Here is a 26,235-nt window from a genome sequence, read left to right on the forward strand (position 1 = left end):
CTTGCAGCAACCGCTCCCGTTCCTTACTCTCCTGCTTCCCTTTATGTGCCATTATTGATATCAGCTCGTCTCTAACCACCGCCTTCAGCGCCTCCCAGACCACTCCCACCTGGACCTCCCCATTATCATTGAGTTCCAAGTACTTTTCAATGCACCCCCTCACCCTTAGACACACCCCCTCATCTGCCATTAGTCCCATGTCCATTCTCCAGGGTGGGCGCCCTCCTGTTTCCTCCCCTATCTCCAAGTCTACCCAGTGTGGAGCGTGATCCGAAATGGCTATAGCCGTATACTCCGTTCCCCTCACCTTCGGGATTATCGCCCTTCCCAGCACAAAAAAGTCTATTCGCGAGTAGACTTTATGGACATAGGAGAAAAACCAGAACTCCTTACTCCTAGGTCTGCTAAATCTCCACGGGTCTACACCTCCCATCTGCTCCATAAAATCTTTAAGTACCTTGGCTGCTGCCGGTCTCCTTCCAGTCCTGGACTTCGACCTATCCAGCCCTGGTTCCAACACCGTATTAAAATCTCCCCCCATTATCAGCTTTCCCATCTCTAGGTCCGGAATGCGTCCTAGCATCTGCCTCATAAAATTGGCATCATCCCAGTTCGGGGCATATACGTTTACCAAAACCACCGTCTCCCCCTGTAGTTTGCCACTCACCATCACGTATCTGCCCCCGTTATCCGCCACTATAGTCTTTGCCTCGAACATTACCCGCTCCCCCACTAATATAGCCACCCCCCTGTTTTTCGCATCTAGCCCCGAATGGAACACCTGCCCCACCCATCCTTTGCGTAGCCTAACCTGGTCTATCAGTTTCAGGTGCGTTTCCTGTAACATAACCACATCTGCCTTAAGTTTCTTAAGGTGTGCGAGTACCCGTGCCCTCTTTATTGGCCCGTTCAGCCCTCTCACGTTCCACGTGATCAGCCGGGTTGGGGGGCTTCCTACCCCCCCCCCCTTGTCGATTAGCCATCCCCTTTTTCCAGCTCCTCACCCGGTTCCCACGCAGCTGTATCTCCCCCAGGCGGTGCCCCCCCCCGCCCATCCCCTCCCATACCAGCTCCCACCTCTCCCCAGCAGCAGCAACCCAGTAATTCCCCCCTCCCACTTCCCCCCCCCCCCCCCGCTAGATCCCCCGCTAGCGTAATTACTCCCCCCATGTTGCTCCCAGAAGTCAGCAAACTCTGGCCGACCTCGGCTTCCCCCCGTGACCTCGGCTCGCACCGTGCGACGCCCTCTCCTTCCTGCTTCTCTATTCCCGCCATGATTATCATAGCGCGGGAACCAAGCCCGTGCTTCTCCCTTGGCCCCGCCCCCAATGGCCAACGCCCCATCTCCTCCACCTCCCCTCCTCCCCCCATCACCACCTGTGGAAGAGAGAAAAGTTACCACATCGCAGGATTAGTACATAAAACTTCTCTTTCCCCCCTTTTTAACCCCCCTCTTCGCCCCCCACATTCGCCCCACCACTTTGTTCAAACGTTCTTTTTAATAACCCGCTCATTCCAGTTTTTCTTCCACAATAAAAGTCCACGCTTCATCCGCCGTCTCAAAGTAGTGGTGCCTCCTTCGATATGTGACCCACAGTCTTGCCGGTTGCAGCATTCCAAATTTTATCTTCTTTTTATGAAGCACCGCCTTGGCCCGATTAAAGCTCGCCCTCCTTCTCGCCACCTCCGCACTCCAGTCTTGATAAACGCGGATCACCGCGTTCTCCCATTTACTGCTCCGAGTTTTCTTTGCCCATCTAAGGACCATTTCTCTATCCTTAAAACGGAGGAATCTCACCACTATGGCTCTGGGAATTTCTCCTGCTCTCGGTCCTCACACCATCACTCGGTATGCTCCCTCCACCTCCAACGGACCCGCCGGGGCCTCCGCTCCCATTAACGAGTGCAGCATCGTGCACACATATGCCCCGACGTCCGCTCCCTCCGCACCTTCAGGAAGACCAAGAATCCTCAGGTTGTTCCTCCTTGCGTTATTCTCCAGTGCCTCCAGCCTTTCCACACATCGTTTCTGATGTGCCTCATGCATCTCCGTCTTCACCACCAGGCCCTGTATGTCGTCCTCATTCTCGGCTGCCTTTGCCTTCACGACCCGAAGCTCCCGCTCCTGGGTCTTTTGTTCCTCCTTTAGCCCTTCAATCGCCTGTAGTATCGGGGCCAACAGCTCTTTCTTCATTTCCTTTTTGATCTCTTCCACACAGCATTTCAAGAACTCTTGTTGTTCAGGGCCCCATGTTAAACTGCCACCTTCTGACGCCATCTTGGTTTTTGCTTGCCTTCCTTGCCGCTGTTCTAAAGGATCCACTGCAATCCGGCCACTTTCTCCTCCTTTTTTCATCCGTATCCAGGGGGGATTCCCTTCTGGTTTACCGCACAGTGTTTTTAGCCGTCAAAATTGCCGTTGGGGCTCCTATCAAGAGCCCAAAAGTCCGTTTCACCGGGAGCTGCCGAAACGTGCGACTCTACAGTGCAGTACTTGACACAAAGTGCTGATATCAGCTGCATACGGAATCAGGCACTTTGCAGCTCAGCCAAATGGAAGCTGGAGGAGCGAACCCTCCTGACCAACCAAGGCTTTGACTTCCAACATTGCACTGTGGGACAACTCCGTGAAGTAAGCAGGTTGCCGCTGGGTCAAATTTCTTGAACCAACAGCATTGTGGGAGGGTAACCGGATAGGAATAAATGTTGGTCTTTCCAGCGGTACCCTTGAAGTTGTTTTTAACTGGTGCATGCTTTCAATGCAACTCAATTTGTACAATGATTACAATATAAGCTGCAGAATGCTGCCTAGTTCTGCCAAAATCCATTTTTAAACACGATGTAATTGGCGCTTTAGTTTCAATCCCAGTTTTCACCTCTGAATTATATTGTGGTGAATGTTTGTCCAGCCCTAGACCCCAACCTTGCTCTTATGTGGATTTTATATTATTGGAAGCTGATGGAGGGAGCTACGGTTTAAGATCATGTACAAAATATAATCCACTTAACATATAGACTAGAGAGCTTCTTCATAGATCATAGATGTTTACAGCATGGAAACAGGCCCTTTGGCCCAGCATGTCCATGCCGCCCAGTTTATATCACTAAGCTAGTCCCACTTGCCCGCATTTGGCCCATATCCCACTATACCCACCTGCCCTTCTGCAAGTTTTCAATCAGATGAGGTGATTCAATTAACCAAACAGTGCAATCCAGCAGACACATGAGGAGAGATTACTGAAGTTCTGCGATTGCAGCTTTTGTTAAAGTGAAGTTGTTTAGTTAGCGAGCTGGATTAAAGATGAGTTTGCAAAATAGCAACAGCAAGCTTATGGTTCGCAAAAAAAGTTATGAGGCAGTTAGTAGTTGAATCCTGGTGGACTCCATTCTGCAGCTTATACTATATGTAATTTATACAATCATTGGCACCTTTGGTAATGTCACAATTGTTAATGATGGGAGATGCGAGCATCATAGACAAGTTTGAAGAAAATTAATCCAAGTGGGTTTAAGTTGAGGATTGATCATCGGAAAATGTAAAATTATACATTGCAATCTGGAAAGCTGAATGCAGACACAGTGTAAGTCTGCTGTCAGTCATGGAAATGGAAATAAATTTAGGTGACTTGTTGGCCATCCATAAAAGCTATCCAAGTTGAGGTCCCTGTTGGTACTTTTCAAATGATGTGATGTCTTTCAGAGTCACTTCAATATTGGCTATTTTATACAGGATAATTCATTGCTGACAGATTGCAGGAGACAATCACTTTTCCTTTCTAACAGACTTGGATGTGTCGGAGGAGTCAGAGAAAAGTAGCAAAAAATATTCCTAAAAGACAGATGACCTGCATCATCTGAAATTTCTCAATTACATATTGCCTACAGGTTATTACTACTTATGAAAAGTTGATGCATGCTAAACACAAAGTAATGCAGTATCATCACCAAATGCCATCAGAGACTAATATTTACCCAAATAGTTAGTCTGCGTATCATCACAGAAAAATACTTCCATTAATCTGGGCACTGTCACAGACCAGTACTTACCTAGGCAGTTTAATCTGTGTACTGTCATAGACCAGTATTTACCTAGTTAATCTGTATATTGTCACAGAGCAGTACGTACCCAGACAGTTAATCTGTGTACAGTCACAGAGCAGTATTTACCTACAGTTAATCTGCGTATTGTCATAGAGAAGTATTTACCTGGACAGTTAATCTGTGTACTGTCATAGACCAGTATTTACCCAGACAGTTAATCCGAGTCCAGCACAGACCAGTATTTACCCAGACAGTTAATCTGTGTCCTGTCACAGACCAGTATTTACCCAGACAGTTAATCTGTGTCCTGTCACAGACCAGTATTTACCCAGACAGTTAATCGCTGTACTGTCACAGACCAGTAGTTACCCAGACAGCTAATCTGTGTCCTGTCACAGACCAGTATTTACCCAGACAGTTAATCCCTGTACTGTCACAGACCAGTATTTACCCAGACAGTTAATCTGTGCACTGTCACAGACCAGTACTTACCTAGGCGGTTTAATCTGAGTACTGTCATAGACCAGTGTTTACCTAGACAGTTAATCTGTATATTGTCACACAGCAGTACGTACCCAGACAGTTAATCTGTGTACATTCACAGAGCAGTATTCACCTACAGTTAATCTGCGTATTGTCATAGAGCAGTACTTACCTGGACAGTTAATCTGTGTACTGTTTATAGACCAGTATTTACCCAGACAGTTAATCAGAGTCCAGCACAGACCAGTATTTGCCCAGACAGTTAATCAGAGTCCAGCACAGACCAGTATTTGCCCAGACAGTTAATCTGTGTCCTGTCACAGACCAGTATTTACCCAGACAGTTAATCTGTGTCCTGTCACAGACCAGTATTTACCCAGACAGTTAATCTGTGTCCTGTCACAGACCAGTATTTACCCAGACAGTTAATCTGTGTCCTGTCACAGACCAGTATTTACCCAGACAGTTAATCAGAGTCCAGCACAGACCAGTATTTACCCAGACAGTTAATCAGAGTCCAGGACAGACCAGTATTTACCCAGACAGTTAATCAGAGTCCAGGACAGACCAGTATTTACCCAGACAGTTAATCAGAGTCTAGGACAGACCAGTATTTGCCCAGACAGTTAATCAGAGTCCAGCACAGACCAGTATTTGCCCAGACAGTTAATCTGTGTCCTGTCACAGACCAGTATTTGTCCAGACAGTTAATCTGTGTCCTGTCACAGACCAGTATTTGTCCAGACAGTTAATCTGTGTCCTGTCACAGACCAGTATTTACCCAGACAGTTAATCAGAGTCCAGGACAGACCAGTATTTACCCAGACAGTTAATCAGAGTCCAGGACAGACCAGTATTTGCCCAGACAGTTAATCAGAGTCCAGCACAGACCAGTATTTGCCCAGACAGTTAATCTGTGTCCTGTCACAGACCAGTATTTGTCCAGACAGTTAATCTGTGTCCTGTCACAGACCAGTATTTGTCCAGACAGTTAATCGGTGTCCTGTCACAGACCAGTATTTACCCAGACAGTTAATCCCTGTACTTTCACAGACCAGTATTTGCCCAGACAGTTAATCTGTGCACTGTCACAGACCAGTATTTACCCAGACAGTTAATCCCTGTACTTTCACAGACCAGTATTTGCCCAGGCAGTTAATCTGTGTCCTGTCACAGACCAGTATTTACCCAGACAGTTAATCTGTGTCCTGTCACAGACCAGTATTTGCCCAGGCAGTTAATCTGTGTCCTGTCACAGACCAGTATTTACCCAGACAGTTAATCTGTGCACTGTCACTGACCAGTTATTACCTAGTCAGTTATTTTGTGTGCTGTCAGAGATTGAACTGAATGAACTCACTGCTGCAGTTCTGAAGCTTACAAGTTAGCACAGGCTTCACCACAAGTGGTTGAGAACAATACAACTTCCTTTCTTTAAAGCAGTGTGAAATTTGAGTACTACATCATCAAACCATGATGAGTAAAATGTTGGAAGATAAAAACACTTCCCAGTTCATGGAGACATGAGCTGGATTTATACTTTGTTGGAAAGATTATAAAAGAAATTCAAAAATGTAAAGAGAGCCTTGAAGATTTCAAACCTTAAACATAATTATCCACAGTTAAATAGCCATTAGTCAATTTATAGCAGTTACCTATCAACCCTCAACTCTTCAGCATGGATCTAGCAACAGTAACATGGGGCAAGCTGAACATCAGTATTTCTGTACCACCCTCCCATGCATGATTGTATCCTACAGCACAGTGAGATCAGTTCTTAAAGGAGTTGTCCAATTTGTCCCTTGCTCTTTGCTCACGGTCCTGTCGATGGTTCCTTTTTAAGTATTTATCCAGTTCCTTTTTGAGAGTTACTGTTGAATTAACTTCCACTATATTTTTCAAACCGAGCATTCCAGATCATCTGTTTTCTTTTTTAATCTTTTCACCTGCCCCCTGATTACATCGTATTAACAGCAGAAAAACAGGCCATTCAGCCCAACAGCTCCATGCCAACCCCGTCCCACCCTCCACATCTAACCTCATCAGCATGTCTTCCTTCTTTATGAGTTTATCTAGCTTCTATACTAGTCGCCTCAAAACTACTCCATGTGCTGGTAAGTTCCACATTCTAATCACTCTCTGGGTAAAGAAGTTACTTCTGAATTCCTAACTGGATTTATTTCTGACTATCTTACATCTGTGGCCCCATGTTCTTGTTGCCCCAGCGAGTGGAAATATCTTCACCACGTCTATCCAAGAATCACTTTCAAAATCAAGGGACCTCTCTAGTCATTCCTCTATTTTCTCTGAAAAAACCAGCGCTCCAGCTTGTTCAGTCTTTCCTGAGAGCTCCAACCCGTGGGTTGGTGTCACCCTAGTAAATCATTTTTGCACCTCCAGTGCTTCTAATTCTTTAATTATAATGTGGAGACTAGATCTCATTCACAGTTCTCCCACATGTGCCCTTCCTAATTTCCCCGTTATTTATATAGCACTCTCTGCCATGTAATCCATGGTGCTTCAGATGATGTTGGGTTGCCGATCCTCCTGCCAGTGAGAACCATTTCTCCTTGTTTACACTGTCAATCCTTTGTGATTTTGAACACCCATATGAAATATCCCATAGCAGCTTCAGCTCTATAGAGAACACTCCCAGTTTCTCTAGTCTCAGAGCCCTTTAAAGTTCTGAATATTTGCATTGTATGTTTTTCAATGACCGATAAATGGGAGTAATTTGGAGCTTGTATTCTTGGAGAAGAACTCTGCTTTTCCTATCTCTGGGTACTTTATAACTAACAGACACTATGGAATTGGGGGTCGGTTAGCTCAGTTGGCTAGACTGGTTTGTTAGCAGCGGCAACAGTGTGGGTTCAATTCCTGTACCTGCTGAGGCTCCACCTTCTCAACCTTGCCCCTTGCCTGTGGTGTGGTAACCCTCGGGTTAAATCACACCGGACAGCTCTCAAAGAGGAGAGCAGCCTATGGTCCTCTGGGACTGTGACGACGTTTACATTACATCTACTATGGCATTTTCGACTGAAACACAACTGTAAAACATAACCTAGGTTTGATGACTTGGGAACAGTGTACATTTTATTGGTTTTATGCTGATACAGTATGTTGGAGTCTAGTTGGGTCAATTTTCTATGGTCACCTCATTGTCACAATTGTGCAAAATCCTCGTGCAGTTTTTGCAGAATCACACTAATGATGGGAACAGAAACTTGGGTATGGGGTTGGTGGGGGACACAAGAACAAGGAATAGGACATTTGGCCCTTCTAGCCTGTCACACCATTTGATAAGACCTTGACTGTGGCCTCAACTCCACTTTCCTGTGTGCCTCTATAACCCTTGACTCCTTTGTCAGTAAAAGATTTTTCTAGCCCAGTCTTAAATATATTCAAGGACTCAGCCTCCACTGCTCACTGTGGAAGAGAATTCCAGAGACTAACGACCTTCTGAAAGAAAACATTTCTCCTTATCTCAATCTTGAATGGGAGACCTCCCCCCGGAAACTGGACACAATTATTTCAGACTTTGTATGTGCAGGGAAGGTGCGATGGGTTACAGAGGCAGCAGGGCGAGTTTGCGTTGCCAAACCTGCTGCATTATTATTGGGCGGTGAATGTGGAGAAGGTGAGACGATGGTGGGAAGGAGAGGGGGTAGAATGGGTTAAGATGGAGGAGGAATCCTGTAGAGGGTCCAGCTTAAGGGCTATGGTGACGACGGCGTTGCCAATGGCGACAAACAGGTACTCAGGCAGCCCGGTGGTACAGTCCACGGTGAATATCTGGAACCAGCTGAGGAGGTAATTTAGAATAGAGGGGGTGTCGGTGTTAACGCCATTGTGTGAAAACCACGGTGTCGTGCCGGGGGGATAGATGGCACATATAGGAAGTGGAGAGAAGTGGGTCTGGTTAAGGGGAGGGATTTGTATATGGAAGAAGGGTTTGTCAGTATAGATGAATTGAAGGAGAGGGTAGAGCTTCCCAGAGGAAATGAGTTTAGGTACCTGCAGATAAGGGACTTCACGCGGAAGGTTTGGAAAGATTTCCCCAGGTTGCCGCGGTACACCCTGCTGGAGCGACTGCTGCTTCCGGATGTGGAAGGAGAGAGCAGGATTAGCGACATATAAAGGTGGCTGGGAGAATAGGCAGGTGAGCAGCTGGTGAAGATTAAGGAGAAGTGGGAAGGGGAGCAGGGAGAGGAGATAAACTGGGGAGTATGGAGTGAGGCGCTACGAAGGGTAAATACGACCTTGTGCGCAAGGGTGAGCCTGATACAGGGTACATATGACGCAGGCAAGAATGAGTGGGTTCTTTCAGGGAATGGCAGATGGGTGTGAGAAGTGTGGGCGGGGACCAGCGAATCACACGCACATGTTCTGGAGCTGTGAAAAGTTGGAGAAATTCTGGGCGGGAGCATTCGCGGCGCTAGCAAGGATAGTGGAGAAGGAGGTTAGGCCGCACCCTTTGGTGGTGATATTTGGGATATCGGAGCTGATGGAGAGGTGGAAGGCCGATGTTGTGGCCTTCGCTTCTCTGATTGCCCGGTGACAAATTCTATTGGAGTGGCGGACAACAGGGCCACCGGGGGTATCGGCCTGGCTGGGTGACTTATATGACTTCAGCTGGAAAAGATCAAATACTAGTTAAGGGGTTCCGCGGAATGTTTTGAGGCAAGATGGGGGATGTTTGTGACCATGTTTGAGGTGTTGTTCGTCACGGGGGGTGAGGGGGGAGGGTGAAACGGGGAAATTTGTATAAACTGTATAGTTGTGTGTTGGGAAGTTTGTTTACCAAAGTGTTGTAACTTTTCATATATATTTGAAATAAAAGACATTTTGTAAATGGGAGACCCCTAATTTTTAAACTGTATCTTCTATTTCTCGACTCCCCCTCAAGTAGAAACATCGTCCCAGCATTTAACCTGTCAAGTCCCCTCAAAATCTGATTCTTTTTTTTAAATATATTTATTGAAAATTTTTTGTTGTAAACAAAAACAATATAAAACTATTTCACCAAATTAACACTAACCCACCCATTTCAACTTTACCTCATTCAGTGGGGCCGATTGAACTGATAGGATCGGACTGTATATACACAAAATAGTCTTCCTTAATGCTGGCAAACCTTCCCCTCACAAAGAGGTCCCCAAATCTCTCCAAACCCTTCCCCACCCGTGACCTAAAGGTTGAGTCCAAACCTGCTGGCAAAAAAAAGATGAGTACAGTAAGAAGTCTTACAACACCAGGTTAAAGTCCAACGGGTGAATGAAGAGGTATATTCCAGAAACATATATATAGACAAAGTCAAAGATGCAAGACAATGCTTTGAATGCGAGCATTTGCAGGTAATTAAGTCTTTACAGATCCACAGATAGGGGTAACCCCTGGTTAAAGAGGTGTGAATTGTCTCAAGCCAGGACAGTTGGTAGGATTTTGCAAGCCCAGGCCAGATGGTGGGGGATGAATGTAATGCGATATAAATCCAAGGTCACGGTTGAGGCCATACTCGTGTGCGGAACTTGGCTATAAGTTTCTGCTCGGCAATTTTGCGTTTTCGCGCCTCGTGAAGGCCGTCCTGGAGAACGCTTACCCGGAGATCAGAGGCTGAATGCCCTTGATTGCTGAAGTGTTCCCCAACTGGGGAACATTCCTGCCTGGCGATTGTCGCACGATGTCCGTTCATCCGTTGTCGCAGGGTCTGCATGGTCTCGCCAATGTACCACGCTTCGGGACATCCTTTCCTGCAGCGTGTGAGGTAGACAACGTTGGCCGAGTCGCGCGAGTATGTACCGCATACCTGGTGGGTGGTGTTCTCACGTGTAATGGTGGTGTCGATCGATGAGTCGAGCGCCATATCCCGTGTAGAGTGCCGAGACATCCATTGTGACGAGGAATGGTCCTGGTTCAACTGGTCCATGGGTGCTGAGTTTCTGTAGGAAGTCCGTCGTGTCGCGACAGAAGCTGGGCATTCCTTGTACGATGGGTTTCAAGATGGGAGAAAAGATGGATCAGATCGAGAAGTGCCAAAAAAGAAAGACACTTTTAAAACCATAGAGTCAATGTATTACTTACACCGTTTAATCACAAAACACACAACTAATGTTGCAGCATCAAACCTTAATGGGCATAAACATTATTAAGCACATATAAACATCAGGAATGTGTAGGTTATTCAGTGCCTTCCTTATATATTTTCATGTAGTTGTCCTCTGGTATTAGGCTGACACTTCCAGTTCGCGTTCTGCCCGCTCTGTGGACAAGCACCTCATAAACTGGATGAAGTTTTAACATTACAAAAATCTGGACACTTTTGCCATCAGGTTTCCCTTCATCGCTAACTGAATGTTAGTTTCTCTGATTGTATATTTACTTCTGAATCAAACTTCTTGCACACCCCCACTCTCCATTAATTTATCATTGGCGGTTGGGGTCTACGCTCTGAAATTCCCTCCCTCTGATCCCTAAACATTTCTTCAGTTGCTCTCTTTGTCCAGAACTGTCCTGCTATCTCCTTGCATGGCTCGGTGTCACATTTTGTTGGATAATGCTCCTGTGAAGCACCTTGGGAATCATGTTAATGATGCTGTGTATTGTATCTGCTGACATTTGCATAGTTAACTTTGGTAATGTGTGCAATTGATTTTTATAATTATAGCGAAACCAAGTAAGGGACCAGTTTGAAAGGAGTGACAAAGGAGATGCAATAAATCAGAAAGAATGACTATGGAACAAGGAATTTCAGATTTGAAGGATTTTAGATGGGAATAATGAAAGTTGGGGGAAGGTATGGTGTGGCTTGATCTGAGCTTGAGTAGTGAATTGCATTGCCATCATCTTGAGCAGGAATAATGTTTAGGATGTCATGCCTATACCTTAGAAGGAATAAATGAGGCAGAGAAGTAATGAGCGTAGCAATATGACTAAATCAGACTTGGACAAGGAAGACTTAATAAATGCAATGAGGGCTAATCATCATTTAATTTTTGTCTTTATCACAGGACACTCGCCCATTTGCTCCATCCCATGCACAAGCCCGTGCCAACACTGTTCTCGAGAGAGTGGAGGGAGCCCAGCAGCGCTGGAAGCGTCAAGTGCAGGAGCAGCGGAAAACCGTCTTTGACCGACACAAGATGCTTAGCTAAACCTCTTTCAACTCCGTGATTCAGGCCTAGTCATGTCTTCACTTTGAACCGTGAAAGTTGGTGTTAGTTCTGAAAACTTAATGCTGTCTCCCAGCTTTATTCTAACCAGTCCGGTTATATGCATCATACATCAAAGTGAAGCATTTAAACAGTTTGCATGGTATTCCCTTTGAGGATGTGTTTCTGTAAAGTGAATCCCCTAATGTCACCTTTAAGTGCAGCTCCCTAATTAAATGTTCAAAAGATTAAAACCTTACACGTGTGGGGAAGCTTTGGCAGCAAAATATATATTAGAGCTTCACTGCCAAGACACACACCAAATTCTCCCTGCTTTTCCTGTTAAATGGATGGGGTGCTCTATGCAATCCGATCCCCCTTCCCACTCCTCTGACAATGATAATAACGAGTGCTGCCCAAAGCCTACTACCCCATTCATATTGTAATTAAAGGGAACTTCATTGATCACATCCCTAAGGGACCTCAAGATAAAAGTTCAAAATCATCAAGTACGGAGAAGGAAAGTCTGAGAGACAGCAGTAAGTGTACAGGTTATTTCTTTTCTTTTTTTCCCCTCTATCTCTCTCTCTGTCCAATATCATATATACTGCACAGTTAAACTTTGTGGATAAAATACACTTCTCTTCAGTATTCTTGTCACTGCAAGGTGACTGCAGTTTTCAATTGTTCCTCACTGAATGTTTCACAGGAGGTAAATTAAAGGAACTTGTGTTATGAATGTAAATAAGTTTCACCTAGTGTAAAATACACACAGACTATTTGGTTTACATTCACTAAAGGTGATGGAGTAGCTCATGAGGCACAAACTCCTCCTTATCCTTAATGAAGCTGGGTTTTATAGTGCTGTATTATGTAAGTGTTCTCCTGTTGTTACATGGTGCCGAATGCTGAACGTCACATATTTCATATTGACATGCACTTCCTATCCTAATCATCCTGTGATATTCTTTTTTAATAATGTATAGCTCAGATTTGGAGCTCATGAACCCTGCTTTCCAATCTTAATTTATGAGTTTTCAAACATTTTGAAATATTTTGTTACTTTGGGAAGTTGTTTTAAAGGAATACTCCTTGTGTTAACTTTTTATTGAAAAACATTACACTGGAGCTCTTTGATTTAGCTTGCTCATAGATTAAAGAGCTTTGTCATATGGACGCTGCTCCAGTGAGATGCTGACTGCCCAGGTTGAAAGAAGTCCAAGCACAGGCTCACTGGTCATCTTGCAGCGCGTATGTTCTAAACATTTGTTTCGGAATGAAGCCCAGTGCTGAATGGTGTGATTGAATGCTCTTTTCAGGAGGAGTTTCTTAATGTCAGCTCACTCCTTGGCCTCTCTCATGACAAAGTGTAATTGTTGATGCGGAAACACTGCAGCTCACTAAAATTTATAAAGCCCAAAAGCACAGGCATTTTTATTCCGAAGTGATGTATAAATGACTAGATTTGTGTTGGAGTTAGAGTATTACTATAATATTCTAATGATGCAGGTTGCCATCTCCATTATTTCATACAGCTACTCACTTCTGCACTTTTGGTCAGTTGAGGTATTTGCTTTTTTGGCTCATAAGAAGTAAAGAAGTTACTTTGGAATGTTTCAACACTCCTTCCAAACAAGCAACCAGCAGGACTCAGCCTGGTATTTTAATTGAGGCAGATATTCAAACTACAATGGTCAAGCTTTGTACTTATGAGGATCCAGACAGAAATTAATCATTTTTTAAACTGTGATCTGTTGAACTTGTATTAAGATGGATGACCATAGCTGATACCTCTGCTATACTAATCTGTTTTATTGCATTGTGGAATGGTTGGACACACATTGATTTCTGACATAACTTGTGTAATTAATTTCCAGCCACAGCTAATGGACTGGGAGAATTGGTATTGGTCAAGGTCTGAGCAACAGGTTTCCCTGTTACTTGTATCTGGTGTTAGGTGACAAGTAATGTACCATAGCACAAGACAAAGAAACGGCAGAAAACCATCATTAGAATGCTTTTATTGCAGTTAGAGCTTCATGCTGGAGGTGACTAACTGACCAAACGGAATACGTTTTACTCAGACAATCCATCGATCCTAGTTGAGCAAGTTATAGTCATGTTGAATAGGCATCTAACATACAGACTGGAATAAAAGAGGTTACAGTACATTCCTGTCCTGTGTCATGTATCAGCCCTTACAAGGCAAGGGTGCTACTGTGTGTTGCTGAAAGGAGATCCAGCAGTCAGTCAACTCTTCTCATGGAGACCTTGTAGGAATTCACCAAATGCACTTCTTATTTGTCAAGAAAGGGTTCTCTAATTTTAATGGAAAGAACACCATCTGAAAGGGGACTAAAACTACCGCAAAGTGACTCTGAAGCAAATCAACAGAGCCAAGGCTGAAGCTTTAGGTGTTAAAGGGATGCTTATGCTGCCTGCAAACATGTTTTTCAGGCTTTTCACAGTTTGTAGGTACTCACTCGCTTGAACAAGTTGGCAAGAGAAACTCTGCAACAGTTGGCAAAAGACTGAAGTGTTAAGTCTTTTAGACTAGCCTCAATTTGGCATGGCTGTGCCCATGAAATCTTCCTGCTCTTTGATCACATTTTAATGGTAGCAGTGAGGTTACTAGTTTTCTGATCATTCTTGTAGGTTCGGCAAATCCCTGGATTCAATCATGTCTGGACATTAATCTATTTCAGTGATCAGTTGTCAGTTGGTTTCCAGTATCTAACCTTTTTACCCCTTTGAGAGTGAGAGTAGGGAAACAAGATAAAAGGTATCATTGCCATCTTTGTCCAGTGTAACTACGTTTATTGGGCCAGTCCTATTACAGTCCTGATCTTTCAGGAAACCTCTTGAATATTTTTGAAGACTAGTAGTTGGACATTTAAAGCAAAGCTTCTCAAATACACCACTGGAATCTCCTGGTTACTCTTGGTTTAGGTAAGTCAGTAACTAGTTAGTGCTGAGGTGTGTACCACTTATGCAGGAAGTTTCTCTCTTGCATTTTTGTGAGACAGAAAAAGTGGATTGCAAATAGTTTTATGAATACTTCTACTTTTCACAAAATTTTGGAGCATGATGTATTAAAAATTTGTTTTTAACTGATATTGGTCTGCTAGTTGCAGGAATCTGTGTGTTTTGCATGTTGAAGTAGAAGCCCAAGGCGCAGTGGAAAACCTGAGACGTGAAGTCAGTATTTATTTTGTTCCACTCATGGGCTGGTAATATTGGAAAACACAGTGGAGATTGTGTGCGTTCAATATATATAACATCATTCCATCCTAATGTCCGGGGAATCACTCACCAGATCATCACCTACTGGCAGTAAACAAATCTATCACATTGCCATTCCCATCAGCTACTCCTGACTTTGAAAGCTCTTTAATCTGTGAATCAGCTCACATTTTTCTTTGAAATGTTCAGGTTTGTCAAGTCAGGTTTAATTACTCTCGGCTCGTCTTACTCTGAAAATCAAATTAGCGGCTACCTGCAAGACATGTTCAGTAAGCTCTTGCCGCAAAATTAAACAGCACTTCATTGCGATGTCAAATCTTTCTGGCTTAATGAACACACATTGTAAAAGCTGCTAGGTTCCGCTTAGCTTTGTTCGCTTTTTTTTTCGTAATGGGACGGCTCATTACAGCAGCTCTGTTAATTATTCCCAACATAATCGCCACACTTAGTACAATTCATATTATGAAGTGTTTTGAGATGCTTCAATGCGATAACGTATTGTAGAAATTTGCAAATTAATATATAGCTTAGTCGTTGCACTGTTAACTTGTACACATTTACTGGAAAAGAACTACTGGATGTTGTATGTTTGTTAACCAGATTTTGTTTTCTGAACTGTGATTCATGTTGTTTTCAGTAGAAATATGCTGCATCAGTTTTCTCTCTGTTATATTCCCTCTGATGCTGCCCTGTTGCTTGTATTCTGAATAAGTCCCTAGAATTACGGCTTTTGATTTCATAGTAATACCCAGTGTGGATTCTGCCCTAGTATGAAAGCTGCAGAATAATACGCCTGAGACCACAGCTCTGGTACGACAAATATACTCCTCCAGGGGAGGAGTTCGCATGGATTTTGAGCATGTGAGATCACATGATCCATAACGGAGGGAGGAAGAGACACTGCATTTGAGTTGGACCGTCGTGCCACACACAGTATGAGGCAGTAGAATGCACACAAAGGCAGGAATCTTTGGGGGTGTTCTATAGGCTGAGCAAGCTAACCTGGGTGCAACTTGATAAATGTGTTTATTCCAGTGGAACACCTTTCTGACGTGTATAAATGTGCTACATTATCCCCAATAGCGTTTTTTTATCCTCTGCGTTAATGGTCTCTCTCATACTTAGGAGCTTAATATCTCTTTTTCCACACGTGAATTACTGACTTTTGAAGTGGAAACCATTTTGTTGTATGTTTAATTTCAATGTTTTTGTCCCTGTAGAAATTACCTGTTTTATTTTCTCTCTTGTGCATTGCAAGAGGTGTCCAATACCTATTAAAGATTACAAGACACATTCAGTGTTTGGTAGTTTATTCTGGGAGAAGAGCGTGGTCTTTTTTCCATTTAACAATTCCTATGCTTCTATTGTAATACCTGCAACTCATGCCACCATATAACAATCTGACATTCTCTCCTTTTATTTTAACTATTGCAGAGAACTGCTGAGAGTCAGCACACAGGTAATGTTCCCAGGGAATGCATTATTTAACATCAATCGTCTAACAATATTGTAGAAGTCACTGGTGGGGCCAGGTTGGTAGAGAAAACTCTGAAGCCTCTCAATATGAAAGGAAAAGCAGGGAGTCTGCCTGTAATGGTTTAGGTTCATTGGTTTTAGTTTGTGAACCGGACCCTCCTCTGACTGACTGCGCTGTGGTTAGCACAGACGATGGGTTCGGATGATAACAAGCCATGATCTGTTGTCATATGGGTAAAATATCATTAACATTAAACAGTAATTATTGCGTTTGTTATTACCTTGCAATCGTATAATTAACATAATTTGAAAAGAAAATTAATCCACAGGTTAACGCCCTGTGCTTGATTTGCAAAGCTGATTTCAAGGCCTGCTTGGTTACACCAGATCTAAAATCTTTAACATTAAAGCCTTGGTATGCAAAACAAACCCTCTTTGTGGGTGCTCAGTGTTGTATGTTTGTGCTCTTCAATTTCCTCTCCTAGAGCCATCATCTCTGATTAGGTTCTGGTTCTAATTGCCGTCCAGGACTTGATTTATCACATCAGCGTGTGGGCTGACACATTCAGCGTGGTGAGTTAGACGATGTACAAGACGGAAAAAATGATGCAGCTTGGGGTCTACATCTAAAATCAGGGAGAAGAGCAGAGAAGGAGAGCAGTAAAGCATCCTTTTTTGATACCAGGGCGTGGACTCGTAATTGGAATCTTTACTCTCATCTGACATTCTTACTTTGAGTCCATCACCTCAGTAACGGGGAATGTAAGGAGGACTGCAAGCCTCTTTACCAGAACATTTTGTTCACTTTATTAAAAGAAGGACATTTAATTATTCACAAGAATGCATCGGTTTACAATGTTACAGCTATAGAAAGTCCTGGCTGCTCAGACCACTTCTGGACTACTGTGGGTATACTGGGAACCCCACCTCAGGAAGGACCTATTGGCTTTGGAGGGAGTATGATCCTTGAACTCTTGAGGGTTAAATTAGAGAGATTGTACAAACTTAAGGTAGTATTCCTTCGTATTTAGGAAGTTGAGGAGTGAAAACAGATGGGGGTGAATATAGAGAGACCATTTCTGGTGGCTGAGGAGACCAGGACCAGGGGGCATCACCTAAAAATTATAGCCAGACCTTTTTTTAGGGAACCCTTCTGCACACAATTGATGCCAGATCAATTGTCAATTTTAAAACCAAGTGCTGTTTGTTATTTGAAGATATTAAGGGAAATGGGAGGTGTATCAAGTCAGGTTTGCAGATCAGCCATGATCTTATTCAGCCATGATCTTATTGAAGGGCCGGCAGGACACACTTGGAGGTATAAATTACTTTTTATTCCAATATTTCTACTCTTGGCTGATTTAAAAGTCAGGCTCCAACAAGAAACTTCTTTCTAAGCTGTAGCCATCGTGGGGGGGGGGGGGTTTCCGGAGACAGAGTCTCCACAGTTGATGGGCTGGGACTTCACGACTGGATGTGACTAGATCTGTGTTTGCCAGGAGTGAGATTCAAACACTGCTTCCGCTGACTTGAGGCCTAAAATACTACCAATAATCAGTAACCCTGCTCCAATAAAGGGGAGGCAGATGGTGTAGTGGTATTATTGCTCTACTGGTAATCTAGAGACCCAGGCTAATGTTCTGGGGAGCTGGGTTCAAATTTGAATTCTGGTCTGGTGCACAGTCCTTGTGGAGATGAGGTCCTGTCTTCACATTGAGGATACTCCATTGTGTTGTGTGGCATGACCACTGTACTAAATGGGATAGATTTCAAACTGATCTGGCAACTCAAGACTGGGCGACCATGAGACCATCAGCAGCACCAGAATTGTACTCTACCCCAATCTGTGTAACCTCAAAGCCTGACATATCTCCCACTCTTACCACCGGGCCAGGGGATCAACCCTGGTTCAATGAAGAATGCAGGAAGGTGTGCCAGGTGCAGAACCAGGCATACCGAAAAATGAGGTTGCATCATTGGACTGCTTGTGTGCCAAATAGCACAAGCAGCAAGTGATACACAGTGGGTGCCACCGTGGTTAGCACTGCTGCATCACAGCACCAGGGAACTGGGTTCGAAATGCCTTTGGGTGACTGGAGTTTACACGTTCTCCCCATGTCTCCGTGGTCCTCCAGGTGCTTTGATTTCCTCCCATAATCCAACGACATGCACGTTAGGTCGATTGTTCATGATCAATGCATGTTTTTTTTTTCCATTCATTTATGGGATGTGGGTGGCGTTGGTTAGGCCAACATTTATTGCCCATCCTTAGTTGCACTTCAGAAGGTGGTGATGTGTTGCCTTCTTGAACCACTGCAGTTCTTGAGGTGCAGGTACATCCACTGTGCTAGCCTCAGCAACAGTCAAGGAGTGGCTATATATTTCCAAATCAGGGTGGTGAGTGACTTGGAGTGGAACCTCCAGGTGGTGGTGTTCCTAGGTATCTGCTGCTCTTGCCCTTCTACATGGTAGTGGTTGTGGGTTTGGAAGATGTTGCCCAAGGAGCCCTGGTGAGCTACTGCAGTGTATCTTTAAGATAGTACACACTGCTGCCAATGTTCGTCAGTGGTGGAGGGTTTGGATGTGGAAGATAATAATCAAGCGGGCTGCTTTGTCCTGGGTGGTGACAAGCTTGTGCGTTTTGAACTGTATTCATCCAGGCAAATGGAGAGTATTCCATTACACTCCTTAGTTGTGCCTTGTAGATGGTGGACAAGCTTTGGGAGATCAAGAGGTGAGTTACTCGCCTTAGGATTCTTAGCCTTTGACCTGCCCTGGTAGCCACAGTATTTATGTGACAAGTCCAGTTCAGTTTCTGATCAATGATAACCCCCAGGATGTTGATTGTGGGGGATTCAGCGATGGTAATACCATGGAATCTCAAGGGGCGGTGGTTGGATCCTCTCTTGTGGGAGATGGTCATTGCCTGGCACTTGTGTGGCGCGAATGTAACTTGCGAGGTTGTGGGTGAGTGGACTGGCAAGGCATTTTCCATAATCTTCAGCCAGAAGTGCCAAGTGGTTTATCCATCTCAGCCCCCCCCCCCCCCGCCCCCCTGGTAGTCCTCAGCATCACAGATGCCAGTCTTCACTCAATTTGTGATTTTTTAAAAAGGTTGAAGTTCGGGGGCGGGATTCTCCCTTCTGGGGACTAAGTCCCCACGCCCGCCAGAAAACAGGCGAGAATCACTCCAGACTTTTTCTTCAAAGGTCCGGGTGATTCTCCGTTTTCCAGGGGGCTAGCTGAGCCCCGGCATGCGTCCCGCGGCTCTGGCTGCCGGCGGGGCCCTGCTAGCTAGACTGTGCGACCGCGCATGCGCATGGTGGCCCACCTTGGCACGGGAACCGCTGACATGGCAGAGCCTCAGAGCGGGCCCACGCAGAGGAAAGTAAGTCCCTCTCAGATCGCAGTGGCCCGCCGATCACGGGCCTGGCCACTGCTGAGGCCCCCCACCAGGATCGCGGCCACGGGTCCAAGCTCCCGCCGGGTGGTACCACATGTAAACCACGCCGGCGGGAGTTCGGCCGGTCGACCATGGAGAATCGCCGCGGGGGCCTATTCCAATGGATCCCGACCGGCGCCGCGTCAGGCGCGGAAGCGCCGTCATGCCAGATTTCCGTCATGAGCGGCTATTCTCTGCCCCCACCCTGGCCTCGATTCCGGAGCGGAGGGTCAGAGAATCCCGCCACAGACTTGTCGGACATTTTCCTTTGAGGCTATGACCAGGGTTAGAGTGGAGCCTTCCCCAGTAGTGGTGGTCTTCGAGGTATCAGAGCAGCCAGAGCTATTAAAGATAGAGAGGGGTAGACAACCTGGCTTTTGCCTCTCCAATTACCCACCGGAGACTCCTACTTAGCTGCCGATCGGCAGCACCACCCAAAGCTGAATTGGACATTCTGAATTCTCCCTCAGTGTGGTGACATGGGGATTTTCACACTAACTTCATTGCGGTGTTAATGTACGCCCTTGTGACACTAATAAAGATTATTACTATTTATAACTTTTGATATAAAATGGTAAAAATCCAATAAAAAAAAGTTAAACCAAAAAGGTTGACGGTGATGGATACTGCAAAAGCTATGGGCCCTGACAATTACTGCCCCGTCACGCTACTCTTAATCATCAGTAAAGTGAAGCGGTCATCAACAGTGCGATCAAGTGGCACTTGCTTAGCAATAAGATGCCGTTTGGGTTCCACCAGTGTCACTCTTCATGACAAACATGGACAAAGAAATGAGGACAAAGAGCTGAACTCCAGGTGTGAGTGTGACTGCCCTGGATATCAAAGCCGCATTTGATGGAGTATGGCATCAAAGAGCCCAAGGAAAACTGGAATCAGGGCAATCTCTCCACTTGTTCGAGCCATACTTAACACAAAGGTTGTGGTTGGAGGTCAATCATCTCTGCTCCAGTGCATCACTGCAGGAGTTCCTCAGGGTAATGTCCTAAGCCGAACCATCTTCAGCTGCTTCATCAATTACCTTCCATCATCAGATCAGAAGTTTGGATACTCAATGATGACTGCACAATGTTCAGCACCATTCACGCCTCCTCAGATAATGAAGTAGCAAGACCTGGACAATATCCAGGTTTGGGCTGACAAGGGGCAGGTAACATTCTCACCACACAAGTGCCAGGCAATGAGATTCTCCAATAAGAGAATCTAACCATCTCCCTTTGACATTGCTGAATCCCCCACTATCGACATCCTGGGGATCACGATTAACTAGAAATAACTGAACTAGCCATATAAATACTGTGGCCACAAGAGCAGGTCGGAGGCTAGGAATCCTGCAGTAAGTCACTCAATCCTGACTCCCCAAAGCCTGTCTGCCATCTATGGGGCACAAGTCAGGAGTGTGATGGAACACTTTCCACTTGCCTGGATGAGTGCAGCTCCAACATTCAAGAAGCTCGACACCATCCAGGACAAAACAGCCTGCTTGATTAGCACCCCTCCAACACCGACACAGTAGCAGCAGTGAGTATCCATCTGCAAGATGCACTGCAGTAACTCACCAAGGCTCCTAAGGCAGCACCTTCCAAACCTGCGACAACTCCATTAGAAGGACAAATGCAGCAGACACATGAGAACACCACCACCTGGAAGTTCCCCTCCAAGCCACACACCATCCTGACTTGGAAATATATCGCCATTCCTTCGCTGTCACTGGGTCAGAACCCTGGACCAACCTCCCTAACTGCACTGTGGATGTATCTGTACCACAGGGACTGCAGCGGGTCAGTGAGGCAGCTCCCCACCACTGTCTTAGGGGCAATTAGGGATGGGCAGTAAATTCTGGTCTAGCCAGTGATGCCCACATCCTTTGAAGGATTGAATCGGCTGAATAACGTTTCATTTATAATTGAATCTTTGAAAGCAAATTATTTAATTATCCTCCAAGATTTGATAGAATTGGGGTAAGCTGTACAATGGTACTCCGAATAAGTCCTATATTAATCGCACAGTTAAAGACCACCAATATTTAACTAAATCCTTTCAGCTCTGGTAAGCAGTCAAAAGGTTTAGTGGAACTACCCATTCAAAGTAACCAGAAATCCATCGAGCATAAATCTCTGACCAGGAATTTCCCTTTCCTCTCACAATGGAGCTGCAGATTTATTACAGTGTGTTATAAAAAAAAAAGTGACACCTAGAAATATTTCACACAAAAACTGTCACCTAGAAATATTTCACAAAGTTTGATTCACAAACATTCACCTGCCCCCAGAATTATTCTTGGCTGCTCTATTTCAATGGGTAGGGCTCAATAAACATGTGATCGTGTAATTCCTGTATGCTGCAATGAATATAAAAGCTAATTCATAGAAGAGTGGATTTCTCAGCTGAGTATCTGAGTGCACCTGTGTGTTACAATCAGAGGCCATTTATCCTCAGTCGCCAGCACATAATATAGTTTTGGAGTGGGAGCGAGGTTTGTGCAGGCGGGATAGAGGCTGAACAATGGCCTTGTTTCCAATTCTTACTGGGCTGTAATTCTGCTAATGGTTACAGTTTGGTTGTTGTGGTGCTTGTATCTAATTTGTACCTTAGCTTCATTCACTTAGCACCTTGTGCAATTCTTTTTTTATAAACATTTTATGGAGGTATTTATGGTTTTATAACAGTAACAGAAGAAACACTACGTACAAATATAAACATAGTGGAAAAGCTGTCCTTTTCTAGCCTCCTATTCTACACTAAACTACCCCCACGCCACCCTTCCCCCCAACCCCCACCCCCCTTGTGCTGACGATTAATTCTCCCTAAAGAAGTCAACGAACGGCTGCCACCTCCGGGCGAACCCTAACTTTGACCCTTTCAGGGCGAACTTGATTTTCTCCAAACAGAGAAAGCTAGTCATGTCAGATAGCCAGGTCTCCGACTTCGGGGGCTTTGTGTCCTTCCAAGCTAATAGTATCTGTCTCTGGGCTACCAGGGAAGCAAAGGCCAGAACTTCTGCCTCTTTCTCCTCCTGGATTCCCAGGTCTTCTGACACCCTGAAAATCGCCACCTCTGGGCTCGGCGCCAACTTTGTTTTCAAAACCTTGGACATGACGTCCGCAAACCCCTGCCAGAATCCCCTAAGCTTTGGGCATGCCCAGAACATATGGACATGGTTCGCTGGTCCTCCCGCATACCTTGCGCACCCGTCTTCCACCCCAAAGAACCTGCTCATCCGGGCCACTGTCATGTGGGCCCGGTGAATGACCTTAAATTGTTTCAGGCTTCCAATAGGACTGACATATATAGGAGCAGATCGTCCGCGTATAGCGAGACTCTGAGTTCCCCCCCTCCCCTCGCCCCCCCAGACCAGTCCCTTCCAGCCCTTTGTGGCTCCCAACGCAATTGCCAGTGGTTCTATGGCCAGTGCGAACAACAGCAGGGAGAGGGGGCATCCCTGCCTCGTCCCCCGGTGCAGCTAAAATAGCCGGATGTCAGCCTGTCCGTCCGAACACTTGCCTGATACAGCAGCCTGACCCAGTCAATGAAGCCCCGCCCAAATCCAAACCACCCCAATACCTCCCACAGATATTCCCATTCCACCCGGTCAAATGCCTCCTCTGCGTCCATTGCGACCACTACCACTACGTCCCTACCCTCTGGGGGCATCATGATATCATTCAACAGCCTTCTTACGTTGGTCGCCACCTGCCTCCCCTTAACAAATCCCGTCTGGTCCTCCCTAATCACATCCGGGATGCAGACAGGAATGTTCGCCAACAATTTGGCGCCTACATTTAGTATGGAGATCGGCCTGTAGGACCCGTATAACTCCGGATCCTTATCCTGCTTCAGGATCAATGAGATAGTGGCCTGTGACCTCGTCGGGGGCAACTCCCTTTCTCATTTGCCTCATTGAATTATCAGCGGCACCAGCATCCCAGAGAACATTTTGTAAAGCTCCACGGGGTACCCATCCAGTCCTGGGGCTTTACCCGACTGCATGGCCTTCAGCCCATCTGCTATCTCTTCCAACCCGATCGGGGCCCCCAGCCCTTCTACCAAGTCTTCATCCACCGACAGGAGCTTCAGCCCCCTAAGAATTGCCTCATCCCCTCCGGCCCAGCTGGAGGTTCCGACTCATTCAGTCTGCTGTAGAATTCCTCGAACGCCTTATCGACCCCAGCTGAATCTCCAACCCGGTTCCCATCTCTGTCCCTTACTTTCCCAATCTCCCTGGCCGCCTCCTGCTTTCTAAGCTGCTGCGCAAGCATTCTACTGGCCTTCTCCCCATATTCACAGATCACCACCCTCGCCTTCCTCAGCTGCTCTACCGCCTTCCCTGTAGTTAACAAGCCAAACTCCGCCTGTAGCCTCCGGCATTCCCTGAGAAGTCCTGCCTCTGGGGTCTCCGCATACCAGTAGTATGCGACCTGTAGTATTTCCTTTATCAGTCGGTCCATCTCTGCTCTGTCTGCCTTCTCCCTGTGGGCCCGTATCGATATCAGCTCCCCTCTCAGCACCGCCTTCAGCGTCTCCCAAACCACCGCAGCTGAAACCTCCCCCGTGTCATTGACTTCCAGATAGTTCTGGATACATTTCGTCAGCCGCCCACACACCACCTCATCCACTAAAAGTCCCATGTCCAGTCTCCAGTGCGGGCGTTGGCTACACTCCTTGCTCACCTGTAGGTCAAACCAGTGCGGGGCATGATCCAAGATCGTGATCGTTGAGTACTCAGTGTCCACTAGCCCCGTCAGTAGAGCCCTGTTCAGGATACAAAGGTCAATCCGGGAGTGCACTTTATGCACATGCGAGTAGAAGGAAACCTCCTTCACTGTCGGCCGCCCAAATCTCCATGGGTCCCCCCCTTCCCCCTCGCCACCCATCTGCTCCATAAACTCCTTTGCCATTGCAGGCACCCTGCTGTCCTTGAGCTAGATCGGTCTCGCCCTGGGTTAATGACTGTGTTAAAGTCCCCCCACCATAACCAGCTTCTGCAAATCCAGGTCCAGGATCTTCCCCAACATCCTCCTTATGAACTCCACATCATCCCAATTCAGCGCGTACACATTCACGAGTACCACTGGCAGCCCTTCCAGCTGTCCGTTGACCATTATGTACCGACCCCCCACGTCAGGATTGTGACCCCTCTAGTCTTAGAGTTCAGCCCCGAGTGCAAAACCTGTCCGACCCATCCCTTCCTTAGTCTGACCTGGTCAGTTACTCTAAGGTGCCTCCCCCCCCCCATCGATCAGCCATCCCTTTTCTTGGGCCAGTCTCCAACCGGCGCCCCTCGCATCCACAGGCCCGCCCCCAGGCAGGCCCCATTCCCAACCTCCCTATTGTCCCACAGCAAAAGTCCCTCCCCGTCAGCAGAACATTCACCCCCTACCCCCCCCCCCCCCCCCCCGTAACAGCGCTATACACACAGCCCCCTCAAACAAGCATACCATCTGCTCACCCCCATTGCGCTTCCGTTAGCTAGCCCGCCCAGGTAGCTTGGTGGACCCCACCCATGTCGCCAGACATTTTCCCATCTATTGTTTCCCCCCCCCCCCCCCGGCTCGGGGACACATATGTAAACGTAAACAATCCCAATCCAATTTCCCAAAAGAAGCACGCAAAGAAAATCAAAAAGAAGATCAAACCTCAAACACCTAACACCTAACATTCACACCTCTATCCCCCATCAGTGCAAATGCAAATTTTAACTTGAGCAGCTCATCAGCAGACCCCCAACTCAATACAAAAGACATTACACGTAACATCCAAAGACATTTCTTTTTTTTTAAATAACTGAAGAGAAAAAAGAGAACCACATGAGCACTGCAGCAAAGTTCAGTCCAAACACCTCAGTCCGATACCAGCCCTTTCCTTCTCGCGAAGTCCATCGCTTCCTCAGGCGACTCGAAGTAGAAATGTTGCTCTTCGTGCGTAACCCAAAGACGGGCCTGGTACAGTTGTCCAAACTTTACCTTCATCTTAAAAAGGGTCTATTTTATCTGGTTGGATGCTGCCCTTCTCCTGGCCATTTCTGCGCTCAGATCCTGATATATACGCAGGACACTGTTTTCCCATTTACAGCTCCATGTCTGCCTAGCCCACCGCAGAATGCACTTCTTGTCCAGGTACCTGTGGAATCCCACCACCATTGCTCTCGTGGGGGTCACCCACAAGCGGCTTCCTCGCTAGCGCTCTGTGCGCCCTGTCCACCTCCAAGGGTCGGGAGAATGTCCCCTCCCCCAGTAACTTCTCAAACATAGCCGCTATGTATGCCCCTGCGTCCGTTCCTTTGGATCCTTCCGGGAGACCCGCGATTCTCAGGTTCTGCCGGCGGGACCTGTTCTCTAGATCCTCCTTCTCCTGGAGCCTTTTCTGTTGGTCTCTCAATATTCC

The 26,235-nt window shown here is 46.1% G+C and overlaps 1 protein-coding gene across 5 annotated transcripts in view; it reads left to right on the forward strand.

Annotated features, from left to right (window-relative positions):
• Window positions 1-16,208, forward strand: part of tmem9 (transmembrane protein 9) — a 147,033-nt gene extending 130,825 nt beyond the window's left edge. For all 5 annotated transcript variants that reach the window (XM_072480618.1, XM_072480620.1, XM_072480619.1 and 2 more), the window contains one exon: window positions 11,532-16,208. In XM_072480618.1, coding sequence (XP_072336719.1) covers window positions 11,532-11,675 — 144 coding nt within the window. In that variant the 3' untranslated portion in view covers window positions 11,676-16,208. The remainder of the gene's footprint in view (window positions 1-11,531) is intronic.
• The last annotated feature ends 10,027 nt before the right edge of the window (window positions 16,209-26,235 follow it).

Source organism: Scyliorhinus torazame, chromosome 17 (assembly GCF_047496885.1).
Source record: "Scyliorhinus torazame isolate Kashiwa2021f chromosome 17, sScyTor2.1, whole genome shotgun sequence".
Lineage (NCBI taxonomy): Eukaryota > Metazoa > Chordata > Chondrichthyes > Carcharhiniformes > Scyliorhinidae > Scyliorhinus > Scyliorhinus torazame.